Source organism: Saimiri boliviensis, chromosome 19 (genome assembly GCF_048565385.1).
Source record: "Saimiri boliviensis isolate mSaiBol1 chromosome 19, mSaiBol1.pri, whole genome shotgun sequence".
Taxonomy (NCBI): domain Eukaryota; kingdom Metazoa; phylum Chordata; class Mammalia; order Primates; family Cebidae; genus Saimiri; species Saimiri boliviensis.
Genome location: NC_133467.1, coordinates 31,479,601 through 31,494,650, shown reverse-complemented (window position 1 = coordinate 31,494,650; position 15,050 = coordinate 31,479,601). Strand labels below are relative to the sequence as shown.

Genomic DNA, 15,050 nt, shown 5'->3' with positions numbered 1-15,050 from the left:
AGTCACAAGGACATCAACAAGGGATGGTGGTGATGGAAGAGGTAGGCAGGAGTCTCAGCTGGATCCTGGGATCCCAGGTGGGGTGTGGGGCTGTTAGCAGCCTCATCTTTTTGACATGCAAAAGGAAGCAGATCGAATCTGGATGTGGATGGGGGAGTATAAATCCCTAGTCCCTGGGTGAGACATTGTAAGATTGGAACCACATTTTTAAATAAATGAAACTACCAGGGTGAAAGTCATATCAACTGACAATAAACTAGGATAACATGCTGTGCTGAAAGAGAAAATGGAGAGTTTCTAATAACCAAATTATAAAATATATATATCTAGCTGGGGTAATAAAATGGAGGAGGAACATGAATATTTCACACGATGGTCGCCTCTGATGCAACTGTCAGCAGCACCTGCCAAAAGACATGAGTGATGTGGCCATGGCTTGGGGATGGAATGTGAAAACTTAAAGAGGAGAGATGAGGTGGGTGAAGAGAGCTAGAAGCAGAGTGGGGTAGACAAAAAGAATACCTACCATCAGGATTCTGGGAGTCAGCATCCTTAGGGATGGTGTACAGGTCATAGGTACTATTCTCTAAATTGCTGGCTCTCTGTAGAGGAAAAGGGGAAATTAAAATGTTAGTGAGAAGCACCCAAGACGCCAGTTTTCCAGTTTACTCTGACAGAGAAAACAGATCCAATGCACAGACAGCAATCTGAAACCATACTTTTCTTACTCTTCGCCCAGAGGGCATTTATTTGACTGTTTCTACATCTAAGAATTATAGGGCTCTTTGCCAAACAACTAGGCACTGATGTCACTTTATTTTCTTTTTCTTCCAAAGACGCAGATATTATTTGAATGAAAGTAAGAATTGCTCTCTAATCCACAAATTAACAGACTAGGACCCTGATATTCTGGTGCCCCACCCTGAGTACTCATCAACTTAGTACTCAACTGCTGGAAAGAAAAACAAAGACATCAAAGAAAAGACACTATAGGAATACAACTTTATTGGAAAAAGATGAAACAAAAGAAAACTGTCAGAATATGGACTGCTAAGAATTAAAGAAGAACAGATTAGATAATATAGTTATATGAGGAAAGACATATAACTTCATTCCTTTTAACTTGGCCACCAGGGTACTAAAAATTAGAATGTCATTTTCTTTTCTTTTTTTCCCCAAATTCTGTTACAAGAAACAGAGAGGACCCTTTGATGATTCTGAAGCCAAACCCACTGACACAAACTTCCTCTCAAAATCATAGTTCTTCTATTTTCACTCAGAGGAAGGGATCAAGGTAACCATTTTCTTTCCATAGGATATAAAGAGTCTAAACATTCTCTCAAATTATTTCTAGTGATCTGGGTCATTCATCCTGATGCTCCATTAAGTTCAGCTTCATGAAAGATAGGCAGTTCACAAATGCTCAATATGTTTATGACAATTGAAACCTACCTGCTTTGAGTCTCTAAGTGATCACTGTCAGCTCTCACAAAATGACCATTAAATAGTTTCTAAGAAGCCATTAAAGATTCCCTAAGGGCATAAGAAAGAAACCTATGTTCTCAGAACATCACTGCCCTACCAGAAAAGCAAAAAAAAAAAATAGAAAGAAACCTATGGAAAATGAGGAGAACCTAGGAGGACCCCACAGGTTACTTACGGTACAAAGCAGGACTGCATTTTCTGCTGGATTGTATGACATATTGAATACTGGAAACTTCGAACCACTAGAGATATATATAGACAAAGGAGAAAACAGGCAAGAGGCGTTAAGACTAGAAGGAAGAAAGGAATCACCCCCACACCTACTTATCCAATCTTTATATTACATACTCATCACTTTTATAATCAGGAATAAAAATGAATAAATTCTGTATTCTCTTCCTTTCTTTAAGGCTTGGGAACTTCCCTAGCTCAGCTTTGAACAGTTTTTAAAAGTAAGCCATAGTAGTTTTAAAAAGTAAGCAACAGAAGGTAGAATTAGTGCTCACTGTAGTCAGTGGGACTGGGTCTGCTTGGATACAAATTCCTACACATAATTACAGTGGACACCACACAGTAACATGATGTGATTTGTCTCTGGCTGGTTTCTCCTGTCTCTTGGAGTGCTCACATAAACCCATTTTTACTTTTATTGTAGTGATGCTAGAGGGTAGTTATCAAAACCTCATGCCAAAGTTTGCCACCACGAATGTTTCAGCATGTTGATGCAGCTAGCTTTTCAAAAGGACAGTTCCTTTTGCCAGGCATCCCAGAGGTTATCAAAGAGTTTGCAGGGACATATACTCTGGTTCAGAGCTGTGTGCTTTTTGCTGGAAAGCAATGGAGAGTTAAAGAAAAGAAATTCCAAATAAAGGCAAAACGTTCTGTTACCATTTTGGGCCATTCTCTATCAAGAAACTTCCTCTGGTTTGCAAGAGACCTAGCAAACTATGGCAGAATAATTTCCCATCCACAAGGTCACTAGCATTCTCAACAAGGGAATTATCATTCTATTCATGACCACTTCCTTGCCCACCTCACTCATTGGGTTTAAACTGAGCAGGCTCATCTATTGGGGATTCTATCTGTGACAGAATATGAAATAAAAAAATATCATTTAAAAGAAGAGTCTTGTTTGTGGGAGTTGTATCAGGGTGACAGATAAGAGGGTTTGGAGGAAAGAAACAAGTCTGATTTACCTCCGCAACTGCATCACAGCAACATCTTTGGAGCTGTTGAAATCCAGCTGACGTAAGAATCGGTCCTTGACATAGTGTAGCATATTGCCATGAACAGCATAGGCTGGCCGTTCCCGTTCCAGCTTAAACACAATCATACCACCATCATGGCCTAGGGGTCAGGTAGAAGAGAAGAAAGAATAAGGTGAAGGTAAGAAAAAAACCTGAAAATTGGAGATACATAAGGATGAGGATTATATCTGCATGCTATTAATAAAAACAAAGACAAGACACCTGAATGCACTCCTTATTTGCCTAAAGTCTCACAATTCTTGGAAGCTTTATTTAAATAATTCTCTGTGAATCCTTTCCTAATACTAGTCACACTGCCACACTTAGTGGCACGATTCACATCGACCTTTTCTGTGTTTCCTAATGCTTTGCACAAACCACCATTTTAGTCCTTATCATCCTGCACTGTAACCATTTAGGTCTATCACTCACTTTGTAATATAAATTCCCTGAAAGCAGAAATATAATTTCCATCTTTCCCCAGTCTCTAGCATATAAAAAGAGTATAAATAGTATTTGCTGAAAAAATGAATGTTAGTTTAAAAACCCTTTATGATTTTTTTTTTTGTTTGAGATGGAGTTTCGCTCTTACCCAGGCTGGAGTGCAATGGTGCGATCTAGGCTCACCGCAACCTCCGCCTCCTGGGTTCAGGCAATTCTCCTGCCTCAGCCTCCTGAGTAGCTGGGATGACAGGCACGCGCCACCATGCCCAGCTAATTTTTTGTATTTTTAGTAGAGACGGGGTTTCACCATGTTGACCAGGATGGTCTCGATCTCTTGACCTCGTGATCCACCTGCCTTGGCCTCCCAAAGTGCTGGGATTACAGGCTTGAGCCACCGCGCCCGGCAAAAACCCTCTATGATTTTTTAAAAATGTTTTGCTTTTTCCCTATTGGCATCATCATCCCTTAGAGAATCCTTTCCACTCTTGTCCTTCTCCTGTCTGCTCTCCAAATATAAACCAGATCATGTCACTTTCCTGCCCAGAACCTTCCAATGGCTTTCCATTTATTCAGAGTAAAATCTTAAGTTCTAACCATGGCGTAGAAGACAATACACAATCTGGCTGACCTCACCTATTACTTAGTCCCTTACTCACTGTGCTCCAACTGACCTCTCTGATGTTCCTTAGCATGTGATGGTGACATGCTAAGCACCTCTCACATCATAGTCCTTGCATTTGCTGTTCTCATTGCCTCACACCCTTTCACTTTTCTGAATACCTAACATAAAGCAGCAGTCCCCACACTCATCCATCTCTATCTCCCTTACTCTTTTTTTTTTCCCATGAGGCATTTTATTTGTAAATATATGTATTACATTCCTAGAAAAATAATCCCAGGATTTTCACTCTTGTGTTTTTGTCTTGCTTCTTCATGGTCCATGATGCCAGCTGAGGTTGTCAGTACAATGAAACCAAATTGGCAGGATGGAAGCAGTTTATTCTGCCACCTTTCTAGATCTTTGAGTTGCACATCAAATCTGGGGCTGATCACCCCACACTTGTTTAGACTGCCTGTGAGGTTCACACAATTTCCCCAGCTCTGTGATCATCCAGGATTTCAAATCCGCCAATGTAACCACGCTTCATCATCGCAGTGAGAAACCGGATGATGACTTTGGAGCATGGTCTAATAGGCACCTGGCGTTTGCCTCTCTTTTCGGCATTGTTGATGCTCTTGAGAGCATCGGCCAGGGCATTCATGAGCACCATTGTGGCGGTGCGGAAAGATGGCAGAAAGCGCTCCCTTACTCTTAATTTTCCTTTGAAGCATTTTTTACCACATATCATTTTATATACACATAAAATGGAGGGGAAAAAAAGGAGAAATGCTTCAACTCAATGTCTCTCAGAGTCCTTCTTCTTATCATCCTACTATACATTTACTAGAGACAAAACTAATAGAGAATCACTTTCAAGTCTTACAAACTTTGAATTAAAGCAAATAAAAAAAAGATAGAAAATGGCCCTTACCTGCTGCAAAGAGGTTAAGGTTAGGATGAGCAGCTAGGACCCAGAAACGATCATGGTCTCTGCGGAAAGTCTGAACCCCAGTACTAGAAAAGGCACACAAAAAGAAAAATATCAATTTCCTAGGAATCTTAAGCCCATCCTACACAAGAATATTAAATGGTAAGCTAGCAAGCTGATTAAAGTTTAAATCAGGGAGCATAAACAGCATAACCTAAGGAACAGTAGTCATGATAAATTCTACCAAGGAACAAAACGAAGAGACTTCAAAACTGACCATATTATTACGATATATCAATTTCCCTAGCATAATTTTATGGATTTCATTCTGCATTTCTTACTTCTCTAACTACAGAATTGGGGAAAGGGAGCAGAAGAAAACGTGTTTAAATTTAGAGGCAAAAAATAATACAAATGGAGATTTCTATTTGATAGAAAATTTGTAAATGCTGACTGATCTCTAGGTCTCTTCAAATTATTTTCATAATGTATGATTTGATTTGTCTACATGCTGAACATGATGAGAGACATAAAGAAGTATTCCAATCTAATTTTAAAAGAGACAGTAAGAGAAAGTTCACACAACATTGATGACTACTGTACCGCTTAGACATATCCCAGACTCGAATACTCTTGTCCTCAGAATTGCTGAGGATCAACTCTTGGCGAGGGTGGAAGACGGCACAAGATACATTGTTGTAATGGCCCCGGCAGGTATCAACCTCCCATGCCTTTGATTCTGAAGGACAAAAGGAATTAGATCATCACAATTCCCTACTACTATAACTTTGGGATTTGGAGATACAATATCCTCTTAAGTACTATTACAAAATGCTAAATTAGCAACTTCTTTCTAACACGGCAATCTTCTTCATTTAAGTCTCTTAATCTTTACACGTTTTGGTTCTTTCATTCTGACCTTCTTATTGATTATAACACTTCTTCACTTGGCCAGGTATTGTGGCTCATGCCTGTAATCCCAGTTCTTTGGGAGACTAAGGTAGGGGGATCACTTGAGTCTAGAAGTTCAAGATCAGCTTGGTCAACATGATAAAACCCCATCTCTACAAAAAATACAAGAATTAGCTGGGTGTGCTAGCGTACGTTTGTAGTCTCAGCTACTCAGGAGGCTGAGAGGAAGGACTGCACCAGCCCAGGAGATCAAGACTGCAGTGAGCTGTAATTGTACCACTGAATTCCAGGCTGGGCAACAGAGCAAGACTCTGCCTCAAAAAAAAATCAAACAACTCTTTTTCATCATTCTCCATTCCTTTATCCTGTTTTATTTGTCCTGATAACAACTGTCCTAATTGCCCTTTTAATTTTTGTTATTTTTTTCTTTTTTCAGGGAACTGCCACTTCAGGAGTTGCCATTTTAGAAAAGATATGGGCTCCTTAGGGCAGGGGCCTTATCTGTTTTGGTCACCACTATATCTTCAGAGTCTTGAACAAAATCCAGTAAAAAGGAGGTACTCAATAAATATTTGTCAAATGAATGGATGAATTCTATTCATACTCCTCAAAATAAGGGTACCACCACAGGAAAAAAGGGAAAGGAGGAATCCTTTCAGTTCCAAAACATCAGTATAGAAGCAAGCTGGCTTCACTCCCTTCCACAGAAAGCCCAAAACAAATATACAGGGCTGAGATTTTTATCAGCAACAACCCAGAACTCAAATATGACAATGATACAGTTCCTGGGGGCCACAGAGAGATGAAAAAACTCTGAGCAGCTGGTAACAGAATCGGACTTCCACATCTTTAATGCCCCTCCCCACAACTCATGGTTTCTACACTGGAAAAAGTGAGACCAAGGTGGTCAACTAGCTTACCCATCATCCTGGGTGCCCTGGCAGGAGACCTAACCTTGACTTAACCCATGGGAGGCATCAGGAAAGGCATTACCTGAAAGGGGAAATATCCCTGAGGACAGGCAAAGAGAAAGCAGGGAGGCAGGACTATCATACCCAGCCCCAGAAACTCTGCTTTGTTACTTAGTCAAAGGAGATGCCAAATCAGAGTGGCTACTCAGCAGCATCCTACTGCAGGAAGTATGTTCCGCAGTTCCCCTGTACACAAACCTCTTGCCAGCCTTGATACACTGCTGGGATAATCCCTTTGGGACCTCCTTCATTCAGCACAGATAATGCTCTGGTCATTTACTAAAGCCAAGGTGAACCTGGGTTTAAGGTGTCACCTAAAGTCAAAAAGGGGGAAATGACTTAGCAGTCAAGATGTGCTAAGCAAGTATATCCAATAAAAACCTGGCTGGGTGCAGTGGCTCACACCTGTAATCTCAGTGCTTTGGGAGGTCGAGGCAGGTTGATCACCTGAGGTCAGGAGCTCGAAACCAGCCTGACCAACATGGAGAAACCCTGTCTCTACTAAAACTACAAAAGTAGCCGAGCGTGGTGGCACATGCCTACAATCCTAGCTACTTGGGAGACTCAGGCAGAATTGCTTGAACCTGGGAGGCGGAAGCTGCAGTGAGAGATCACACCATTGTACTACAGCCTGGGCAACAAGAGCAAAAACTCTGTTTCAAAAAAAAAGCAAGTCAAACAGAGAAAACTGGAATAAGTAACTAATCTTTCAACACAAAGACACAAGTGTATACCCAAAAGAAACAACAGTAAACAGAGAACCATAACCTCCCCACAAGGACAAAGCAAAAATACAATGACTGACCCTAAAGTGCCAGCAATTTGTGATCTCTTTGACCAATAACTCAAACTAGTAGTTTAGAGGAAACTCAGTGATCTTCAAGATACGCTGAAAAGCAATTCAGAAATTACCAGAGAAGTTTAACAAAGAGATTGAAACAATGAAATCAAACAGAAATCTTGAAACAGAAACACATTTGCTGAAACGAAGAGCTCATTTAGAGGCTCTGAATAGCAGACTGGATCAAGTGGAAGAAAAACTCAGTGAGCTTGAAGACCAGCCATTTGAAAAATACAGTCAGGCTGGGCACAGTGGCTCACACGTGTAATCCCAGCAGTTCGGGAAGCAGAGGTGGGCAGATCATGAGGTCAGGAGTTCGAGACCAGACTGGCCAACATGGTGAAACCCGATTTCTACTAAAAGTACCAAAATTAGCCAGGTGGGATGGCAGATGCCTATAATGCCAGCTACTCAGGAGGCGAGGCAGGAGAATTGCTTGAACCTGGGAGGTGGAGGTTACACTGAGCCAAGATCATGCCATTGGACACCAGCTTAGGTAACAGAGCAAGACTCTGCCTCAAAACAAAAACAAAAACAAACAAACAAAAAACCACACTCAGAGTTGGGGGCGGGGGGAAATAATGAAAAGGATCAAAGACCTCCTACAAGATACAGAAAATTGCCTCAAAAGACCAAATTTAAGAATGACTGGTTTTCAAAAGGGAACTAAGCAAGAGCAAAGCTTGAAAGCTTATTCAAATAAATAATCACAGAAAACTTTCCAAAACTTGAGGAAGAAAGAAATATCCAGGTACAGGAAGGCCTGAGAACACCAAACAGATCCAACCCAAGTAAGACTACCCTAAGGTATATAAAAGTCAAACTATCAAGAGTCAAGGACAAAGAAAGGATACTAAAATAAACAAGAGAAAAGAAGCAGAGAACATACAAAGGAGCCCCAATTCGTCTGGCAATAGATACCTCAACGGAAACCACACAGGCCAAGAGAGTGGAAGGACAAAGTGTTCAAAAAAAAACCCCTGACATCTAAGAATACTGTACCCAGTAAGATTATTTTCCAAATATGAAGGAGAGATAGTCTTTCCCAGACAAACAAAAGGTGAGAGAATTTACTACCACCAGACCCATCTTACAGTAAGTGCTAAAAGCAGTTCTTTGATCTGAAAGAAAACAAACACTAATGTACAAAAAGAAAAGTTTTCAAGATATAAAACCAAAGATGTAAAATTAAGCTCATAGACAAACCCAGAATATTCTATTACTATAATGGTGTGCAATCCACTTATAACTTATTATTAAGCCCAAAAGACAAATCTATCAAAAACAGTAATAGCAATAGCAATCTGTTAAGAGATAGTCAAAAAGGCAGGGGCAGAAATGGAGTTAAAATGTGTAATTTTTAAGTGCATTTTTGCCTTTATTTTTGTTGTTGTGTTTGTGATCTAAGATAAGCTGTCATCTCTTTAAAATAACTTATTCTATCTGTAAGCTATTTCTTGTGGATCTCATGGTAGTCACAGCACAAAAACCTGTAATATACTCAGTAAAAATAAATAGCATCAAATTAAGACAGATTAGCAAAGAAAATCACTTAACCACAAAAGAAGACATTAAGAAACGGAAGAGAGGAGTCTCGAAAAAAAAGAAAAACAAAAACAAAAACAAAAACAGAAAACAAGCAAAAAACAGCAATAATAAGTCCTTATCAATATCACTGAATGTAAATGCTCTGAATTCTTCAATTAAAAGCCATAGGGCCGGGCACAGCGGTTCACACCTGTAATTCCAGCACTTTGGGAAGCCAAGACAGGCAGATAATGAGGCCAAGAGATTGAGACCATCCTGACCAACAAAGTGAAACCCCATCTCTACTAAAATAGGAAAACTGCCGGGCATGGTGGCTCACACCTGTAATCCCAGCACTTTGGGAGGCCAAGGCAGGTAGATAATGAGATCAAGAGATTGAGACCACCCTGGCCAACATGGTGAAACCCCATCTTTACTAAAAATACAAAAAATTAGCTGGGCATGGTGGCACACACCTGTAGTTTCAGCTGCTCTGGAGGCTGAGGCAGAAGAAACTCTTGCACCCAGGAGGCAGAGGTTGCAGTAAGCCAAGATCGTGCCACTGCACTCCAGCCTAGCCACAAAGCGAGACTCCGTCTCAAAACAAATAAACAAATAAAATAAAAATAGAAAAATTAGCTGTGCGTGGTAGTGTGTGCCTGTAGTCCCAGCTACTTGGGAGGCCGAGGTATTGCTTGAGCCTAGGAGGCAGAAGTTGCAGTGAGCAGAGGTCGTGCCACTGCACTCCAGCCTGCTGACAGAGTGAGACTCTTGTCTCAAAAAAGAAAAGAAAAGAAGAGAAAAGAAAAATGCACAGAGTGGCTAAATGGATAAGGAGAGAAGACCTAACTATATGCTGGCCTCAAGAAACCCATTTCACTTACACAGACACATACAGACTGAAAGCGAAGGGGTGGAAGATATTCAATGGAAGATATTCAATGAAACTGGAAACCAAAAAAGAGCAGGGTTAGCTATACTTATATCAGATAAAGCAGACTACCAAACATAAGATTATAAAAAGAGACAAAGAAGGTCACTATATAATGATGAAGGGGTCAATTTAACAAGAGGAAATAGCAATTATAAATATCTGTGTACCCAACACAAAAGCTCCCAAGTATATAAAGCAAATACAGATCCAAAAGGAGATACATAGACTGCAATATAACAATAAGAGTTAACACCCCACTCTCAAAAACAAACAGATCATCGAGACAGAAAATCAACAAAGAAACAGTGGAGTTAAACTACACACTAGATCTAACAGGCCTAATTGAAATTTACTGAACATTTCACCCAATGGCTACAGAATATGTATTCTTTTCATCAGCACATGGAACATTCTCCAGAATATGCTATACTTTAGGCCGCAAAACAAGTTTGTAATAAAACTAGAAATAAGTAACAAGAGGAATCTCAGAAAATATAAACACATATAAATTAAACAACATGTTCCTGAAAGACTAATGGCTCAATGAAGAAATGAAGAAGCAAATTTAAGAATTGCCTGAAACAAATAAAAATGTCAATACAATGTATCAAAATTTATGGGATATGACAAAAGCAGTACTAAGAATGAAGTTAATAACAAAAAACACCTATGTCAAAAAAGAAAAAAGGAAAGACTCCAAATGAACAATCTAACGATGCACCTCAAGAACTGAGAAAATCAAGAACAAGCCAAACCCCAAATTAGTAGAAGAAAAGGAATAAAGATCAGAGCAGAAATAAAAATTGAGACTAAAAAAAATGAAGACTATCAATGAAATGACACACTTCTTTTTAAAAGATAATATCAACAAACTGTTAGCTAGACCAACTAAGGAAAAAGGAGAGAAGATCCAAATAGATAAAATCAAAAACAAGAAAGGAAACACAACTGAGACCTCAAAAATACAAAGAAACATAAGAAACCATTACAAGAATGACATACCAACATATTGGAAAACATATGAGAAATGGATAAATTCCTGGACACATACAACCTATAAAGACTGAACCATGAGGCCAGGCATGATGGCTCACACCTGTGATCCCAGTACTTTGGGAGGCCAAGACAGGTGGATCACTTGAGGTCAGGAGTTCAAGACCAGCTTGGCCAACATGGCAAAACCCCATTTCTACTAAAAACACAAAAATTAGCTGGGTATGGTGGCACAGCCTATAGTCCCAGCTACTCAGGAGGCTGAGGCAGGAGAGTTGTTTGAATCCAGGAGGTTGAGGCTGCAGTGAGCTGAGATCACCCCACTGCACTCCAGCCTGGGCAACCTAGTGAGTCTCCATCTCAAAAAAAAAAACCAAAAAAAAAAAACCAAAAACACTGAACCATGATAAAATAGAAAAACCTCTATAAACCAATAACCAGTGCCTAGATCAAAGCCTTAATAAAATTTTCCCATCAAAGAAAAGCCCAGGACCTGACTGCTTTACTGATGAATTCTACCAAACATTTAAAGAATTAATGCCAATATCATTCAAACACTTAAAAAAAAGGGGGGGGGGCTGGGTGTGGTGGCTCATGCCTATAATCCCAGCACCTTGGGAGGCTGAGATGGTTAGATCATGAGGTCAAGAGTTCAAGACTTGCCTGTACAAGATGGTGAAACCCCATCTCTACTAAAATATAAAAATTAGCTGGTTGCAGTGGCAGGCACTTGTTCAGGAGGCTGAGGCAGGAGAATCGCTTGGACCGGGTAGAGGGGGAGTAGGGAGGTTGCAGTTGAGCCAAGATTGCACCACTGCACTCCAGCCTGGGCAACAGAGTGAGACCCCGTCTCAAAAAAATTTTTTTTAATTAAAAAAAAAAAAGAAGAGGGAATATTTTCAAATTCATTCTATGAGACCAGCATTACTCTGATAACAAAATCAGAAAAGGACACCACAAAAAAAGAAAACTACAAGCCAGTTATCACTGGTAAAGAACATAGATGCAAAAATCCTCAACAAAATCCTAGCAAACCAAATTCAGTGGCATACTGAAAAGATCATTCACTAAGACGAAGTGGGATTCACTTAAGGGACAAAAGAATGGTTCAACATACATAAATCTATTAACATGATACATCCTGTTAACAGAGTCAAAACCAAAAACCATCCAATAGTTCAATAGATACTGAAAAAACATTAGATAAAATTCAACATCCCCTTATAATAAAAGCTATGATCAATATGGGTACAGAAAGAGCATACATCAAAATAATAAAGACCATATATGATAAACCTACAACTAACATTATACCGAATGGGAAAGTACTGAAGACCTTTTCTCTATGGATGAGAAGGCAAGGATACCCACTTTTTTTCACTTTTATTCAACATAATACTAGAAGTCCTGGCCAGATGAAGTCGGTATGAGAAATAAATAAAGGGTAACCAAATTGAAAAAATTGCCCTTGTTCACAGATGACATTATTGTATACTTAGAAAAACCTAAGACTCAACCAAAAAACTGTTAAAAATGATAAACTCAGTCAAGCTCAGAATACAAAATCAACATACAAAAATCAGTAGTACAGCCAGGTGCAGTGGCTCACACCTGTAATCCCAGCACTCTAGGAGGCTGAGGTGGGCAGATTATTTGAGATCAAGAGTTTGAGACCAGCCTGGCCAACATAGCAAAACCCCATCTCTAGTAAAAGTACAAAAATTAGCCAGGTGTGATGGCACACACCCGTAGTCCTAGCTACTTGGGAAGCTGAAGTATAAGAATCGGTTGAACCTGGGAAGGGGAGGGAGGTTGTAGTGAGCCAAAATTGAGAACGTGCACTCCAGCCTGGGTGACAGACTGAGACCCTGTCTCAAAAATCAGTAGCATTTAAATATGCCAACAGTGAACAATCTGAAAAATAATCAAGAAATAAATCCCATTTATAGTAACTACAAACTACAAAAAATTTTAAATGCCCAAGAATCAATCTACCCAAAGACGTGAAAGAACCATACAAGGAAAACTATAAAACTCTGATGAAAGAAATTGAAGAGCATTCCCCAAAATGGAAAGATATTCCATGCTTGTGGGTTGAAAGAATATTGTAAAAATGACAGGGTAAATTACTATTCAAAGTAATTTACAGATTTATTGTAATCCCCATCAAAATATCAAGGACATTCTTCACAGAAACAGAAAAAGAAATCCAAAAATTTATATGGCACCACAAAAGACCCCAAATAGCCAAAGCAATTCAGAGCAAAAGGAACAAAGCTGGAGGCATCACGCTACCTAACTTCAAAATTTAGTACAAAGTTAGAGTAACCAAAATAGCGTGGTACTGGAATAGAAACAGACACACAGACCAACGGAATAGAATAGAGGAACCAGATAGCCAATTCATGTTTAACAAGGTGCCAAGAACATACAATGGCGAAATGACAGTCTGTTCACCAAAGTGTTGGGAAAACTGGGTAACTATATGCGGAACAACGTAACTCCTATCTCTCACCACACACAAAAATCAAATCAAAAAGGATTAAAGACTTAAATCTAATACCGGATACCATGAAACTACTGGAAGAAAACATTAGGGAAATGTCCCAGGGCATTGCTCTGGGCAAAATGCTCATAACTAATTATCAGAGAAGTGCAAATCAATGTGTCCTTAACATAGAGGCTGAAATGTATATACATATACAAAGAAAAAAAGACATGCAAATCAAATCCACAATGAGATATCATTTCACCACAGGTAAAATGGCTTGTATCAAAAAGACATTCCTCAAAAAGGTTCCTCAAAAAACTAAAAATAGAGGCTGGGTGCAGTGGTTCACCCAGCACTTTGGGAGGCCAAGGTGGGCAGATCACCTGAGGTTGGGAGTTTGAGACCAAACTGACTAACATGGAGAAACCTTGTCTCTACTAAAATACAAAAATTAGCTAGGCATGATGGTGGGAGCCTGTAATCCCAGCTACCTGGGAGGCTGAGGTAGGAGAATCGCTTGAACCTGGGAGGCAGAGGTTGCGGTGAGCCGAGATCATGCCATTGCACTCCAGCCTGGGCAACAAAAGCAAAAACTTCGTCTCAAAAAAAACACAAACAAAAACAAACTAAAAATATAACTACCATATGATCCAGCAATTCCACTACTGGGTATATATCCAAGTAAAGGAAATCAATATGTCAAAGCAGTATCTGAATTCCCATGTTTATTGCAGCACTATTCACAATCGCCAAAATACGGAATCAACTTAAGTGCTCACCAAGGGATGAATGAATAAAGAAAATTCTGTGTGTTTAATGAAAATTACACACACACACACAATGTAATATTATCAGCCATAAAAAAGAATGAAATCCTGTTACTTGCAGCAAAATAGAACTGGAGGGCATTATATTAAGTGAAGGCAAGAACAAACAGACAAATAATGCATGTTTTCACTCATGTGGAAGCTAAAAAGTGGATATTATTAAGATAGAGAGTAGAATGGGAAGGAATGTGAAGGAGGAAATGGAGAAAAACAATATAAATGTTTATTACCACTTAACTGTACACATAAAAATAGTAAAGATGATATACTTCCCTTGTATATTTCACCTCAATTTTTAAAAAGCAGGGGGAAAAAAGGAAAAGGGACAATTTCTATGCTCCTAGGATTAGCATTAATAACCTAAGTAGGAAAATAGGTCAGAGTTCAGAAGACCTGCCTATTTTACCTTGCTGGCTGGCAGTCAATTTCTTAGATATGGTGATAATGTACCTGTTCACTCACCATTCATGCGCCAGATCTTCACTTGACGGTCATCTGCCCCAGATACAATAAGGGGCATGGTGGGGTGGAAGGCAGCCCAATTTACTCCACGATCATGACCCTATAGAAAGAGTGGTTCTTCTAAAACATCTTTATAGCCATTATTCAAAGCAAATCAATGAATCAAGCCACTCTGCCTTACAGAAAGCTTGAGAATGTGCTCTGCTTTGGGATGGTGGTGAAGTCTGTGCCTGGCTTTCTTCCTTTCCCCACTGGGTTTATGAATAAGACTCTCTCAGGTGGCACATAAGCTTCATTTCTCTGCTGGTTCACTCACAATTTGATTTCTAGTACCTCAAACAGTACCTGACACTTAAGCACTCTGTAAATATTTGTTGATGGAATGAA

The 15,050-nt window shown here is 39.5% G+C and overlaps 1 protein-coding gene across 1 annotated transcript in view; it reads right to left on the bottom strand.

Annotated features, from left to right (window-relative positions):
• COPA (COPI coat complex subunit alpha) overlaps positions 1-15,050 on the bottom strand; it is a 49,177-nt gene that overhangs the window by 16,134 nt on the left and 17,993 nt on the right. The window contains exons 8-13 of the mRNA XM_003937945.4: positions 14,664-14,763; positions 5,309-5,444; positions 4,709-4,791; positions 2,682-2,832; positions 1,661-1,727; positions 527-602 (exon numbers count right to left, since the gene is read on the bottom strand). Coding sequence (XP_003937994.2) covers positions 527-602; positions 1,661-1,727; positions 2,682-2,832; positions 4,709-4,791; positions 5,309-5,444; positions 14,664-14,763 — 613 coding nt within the window. The remainder of the gene's footprint in view (positions 1-526; positions 603-1,660; positions 1,728-2,681; positions 2,833-4,708; positions 4,792-5,308; positions 5,445-14,663; positions 14,764-15,050) is intronic.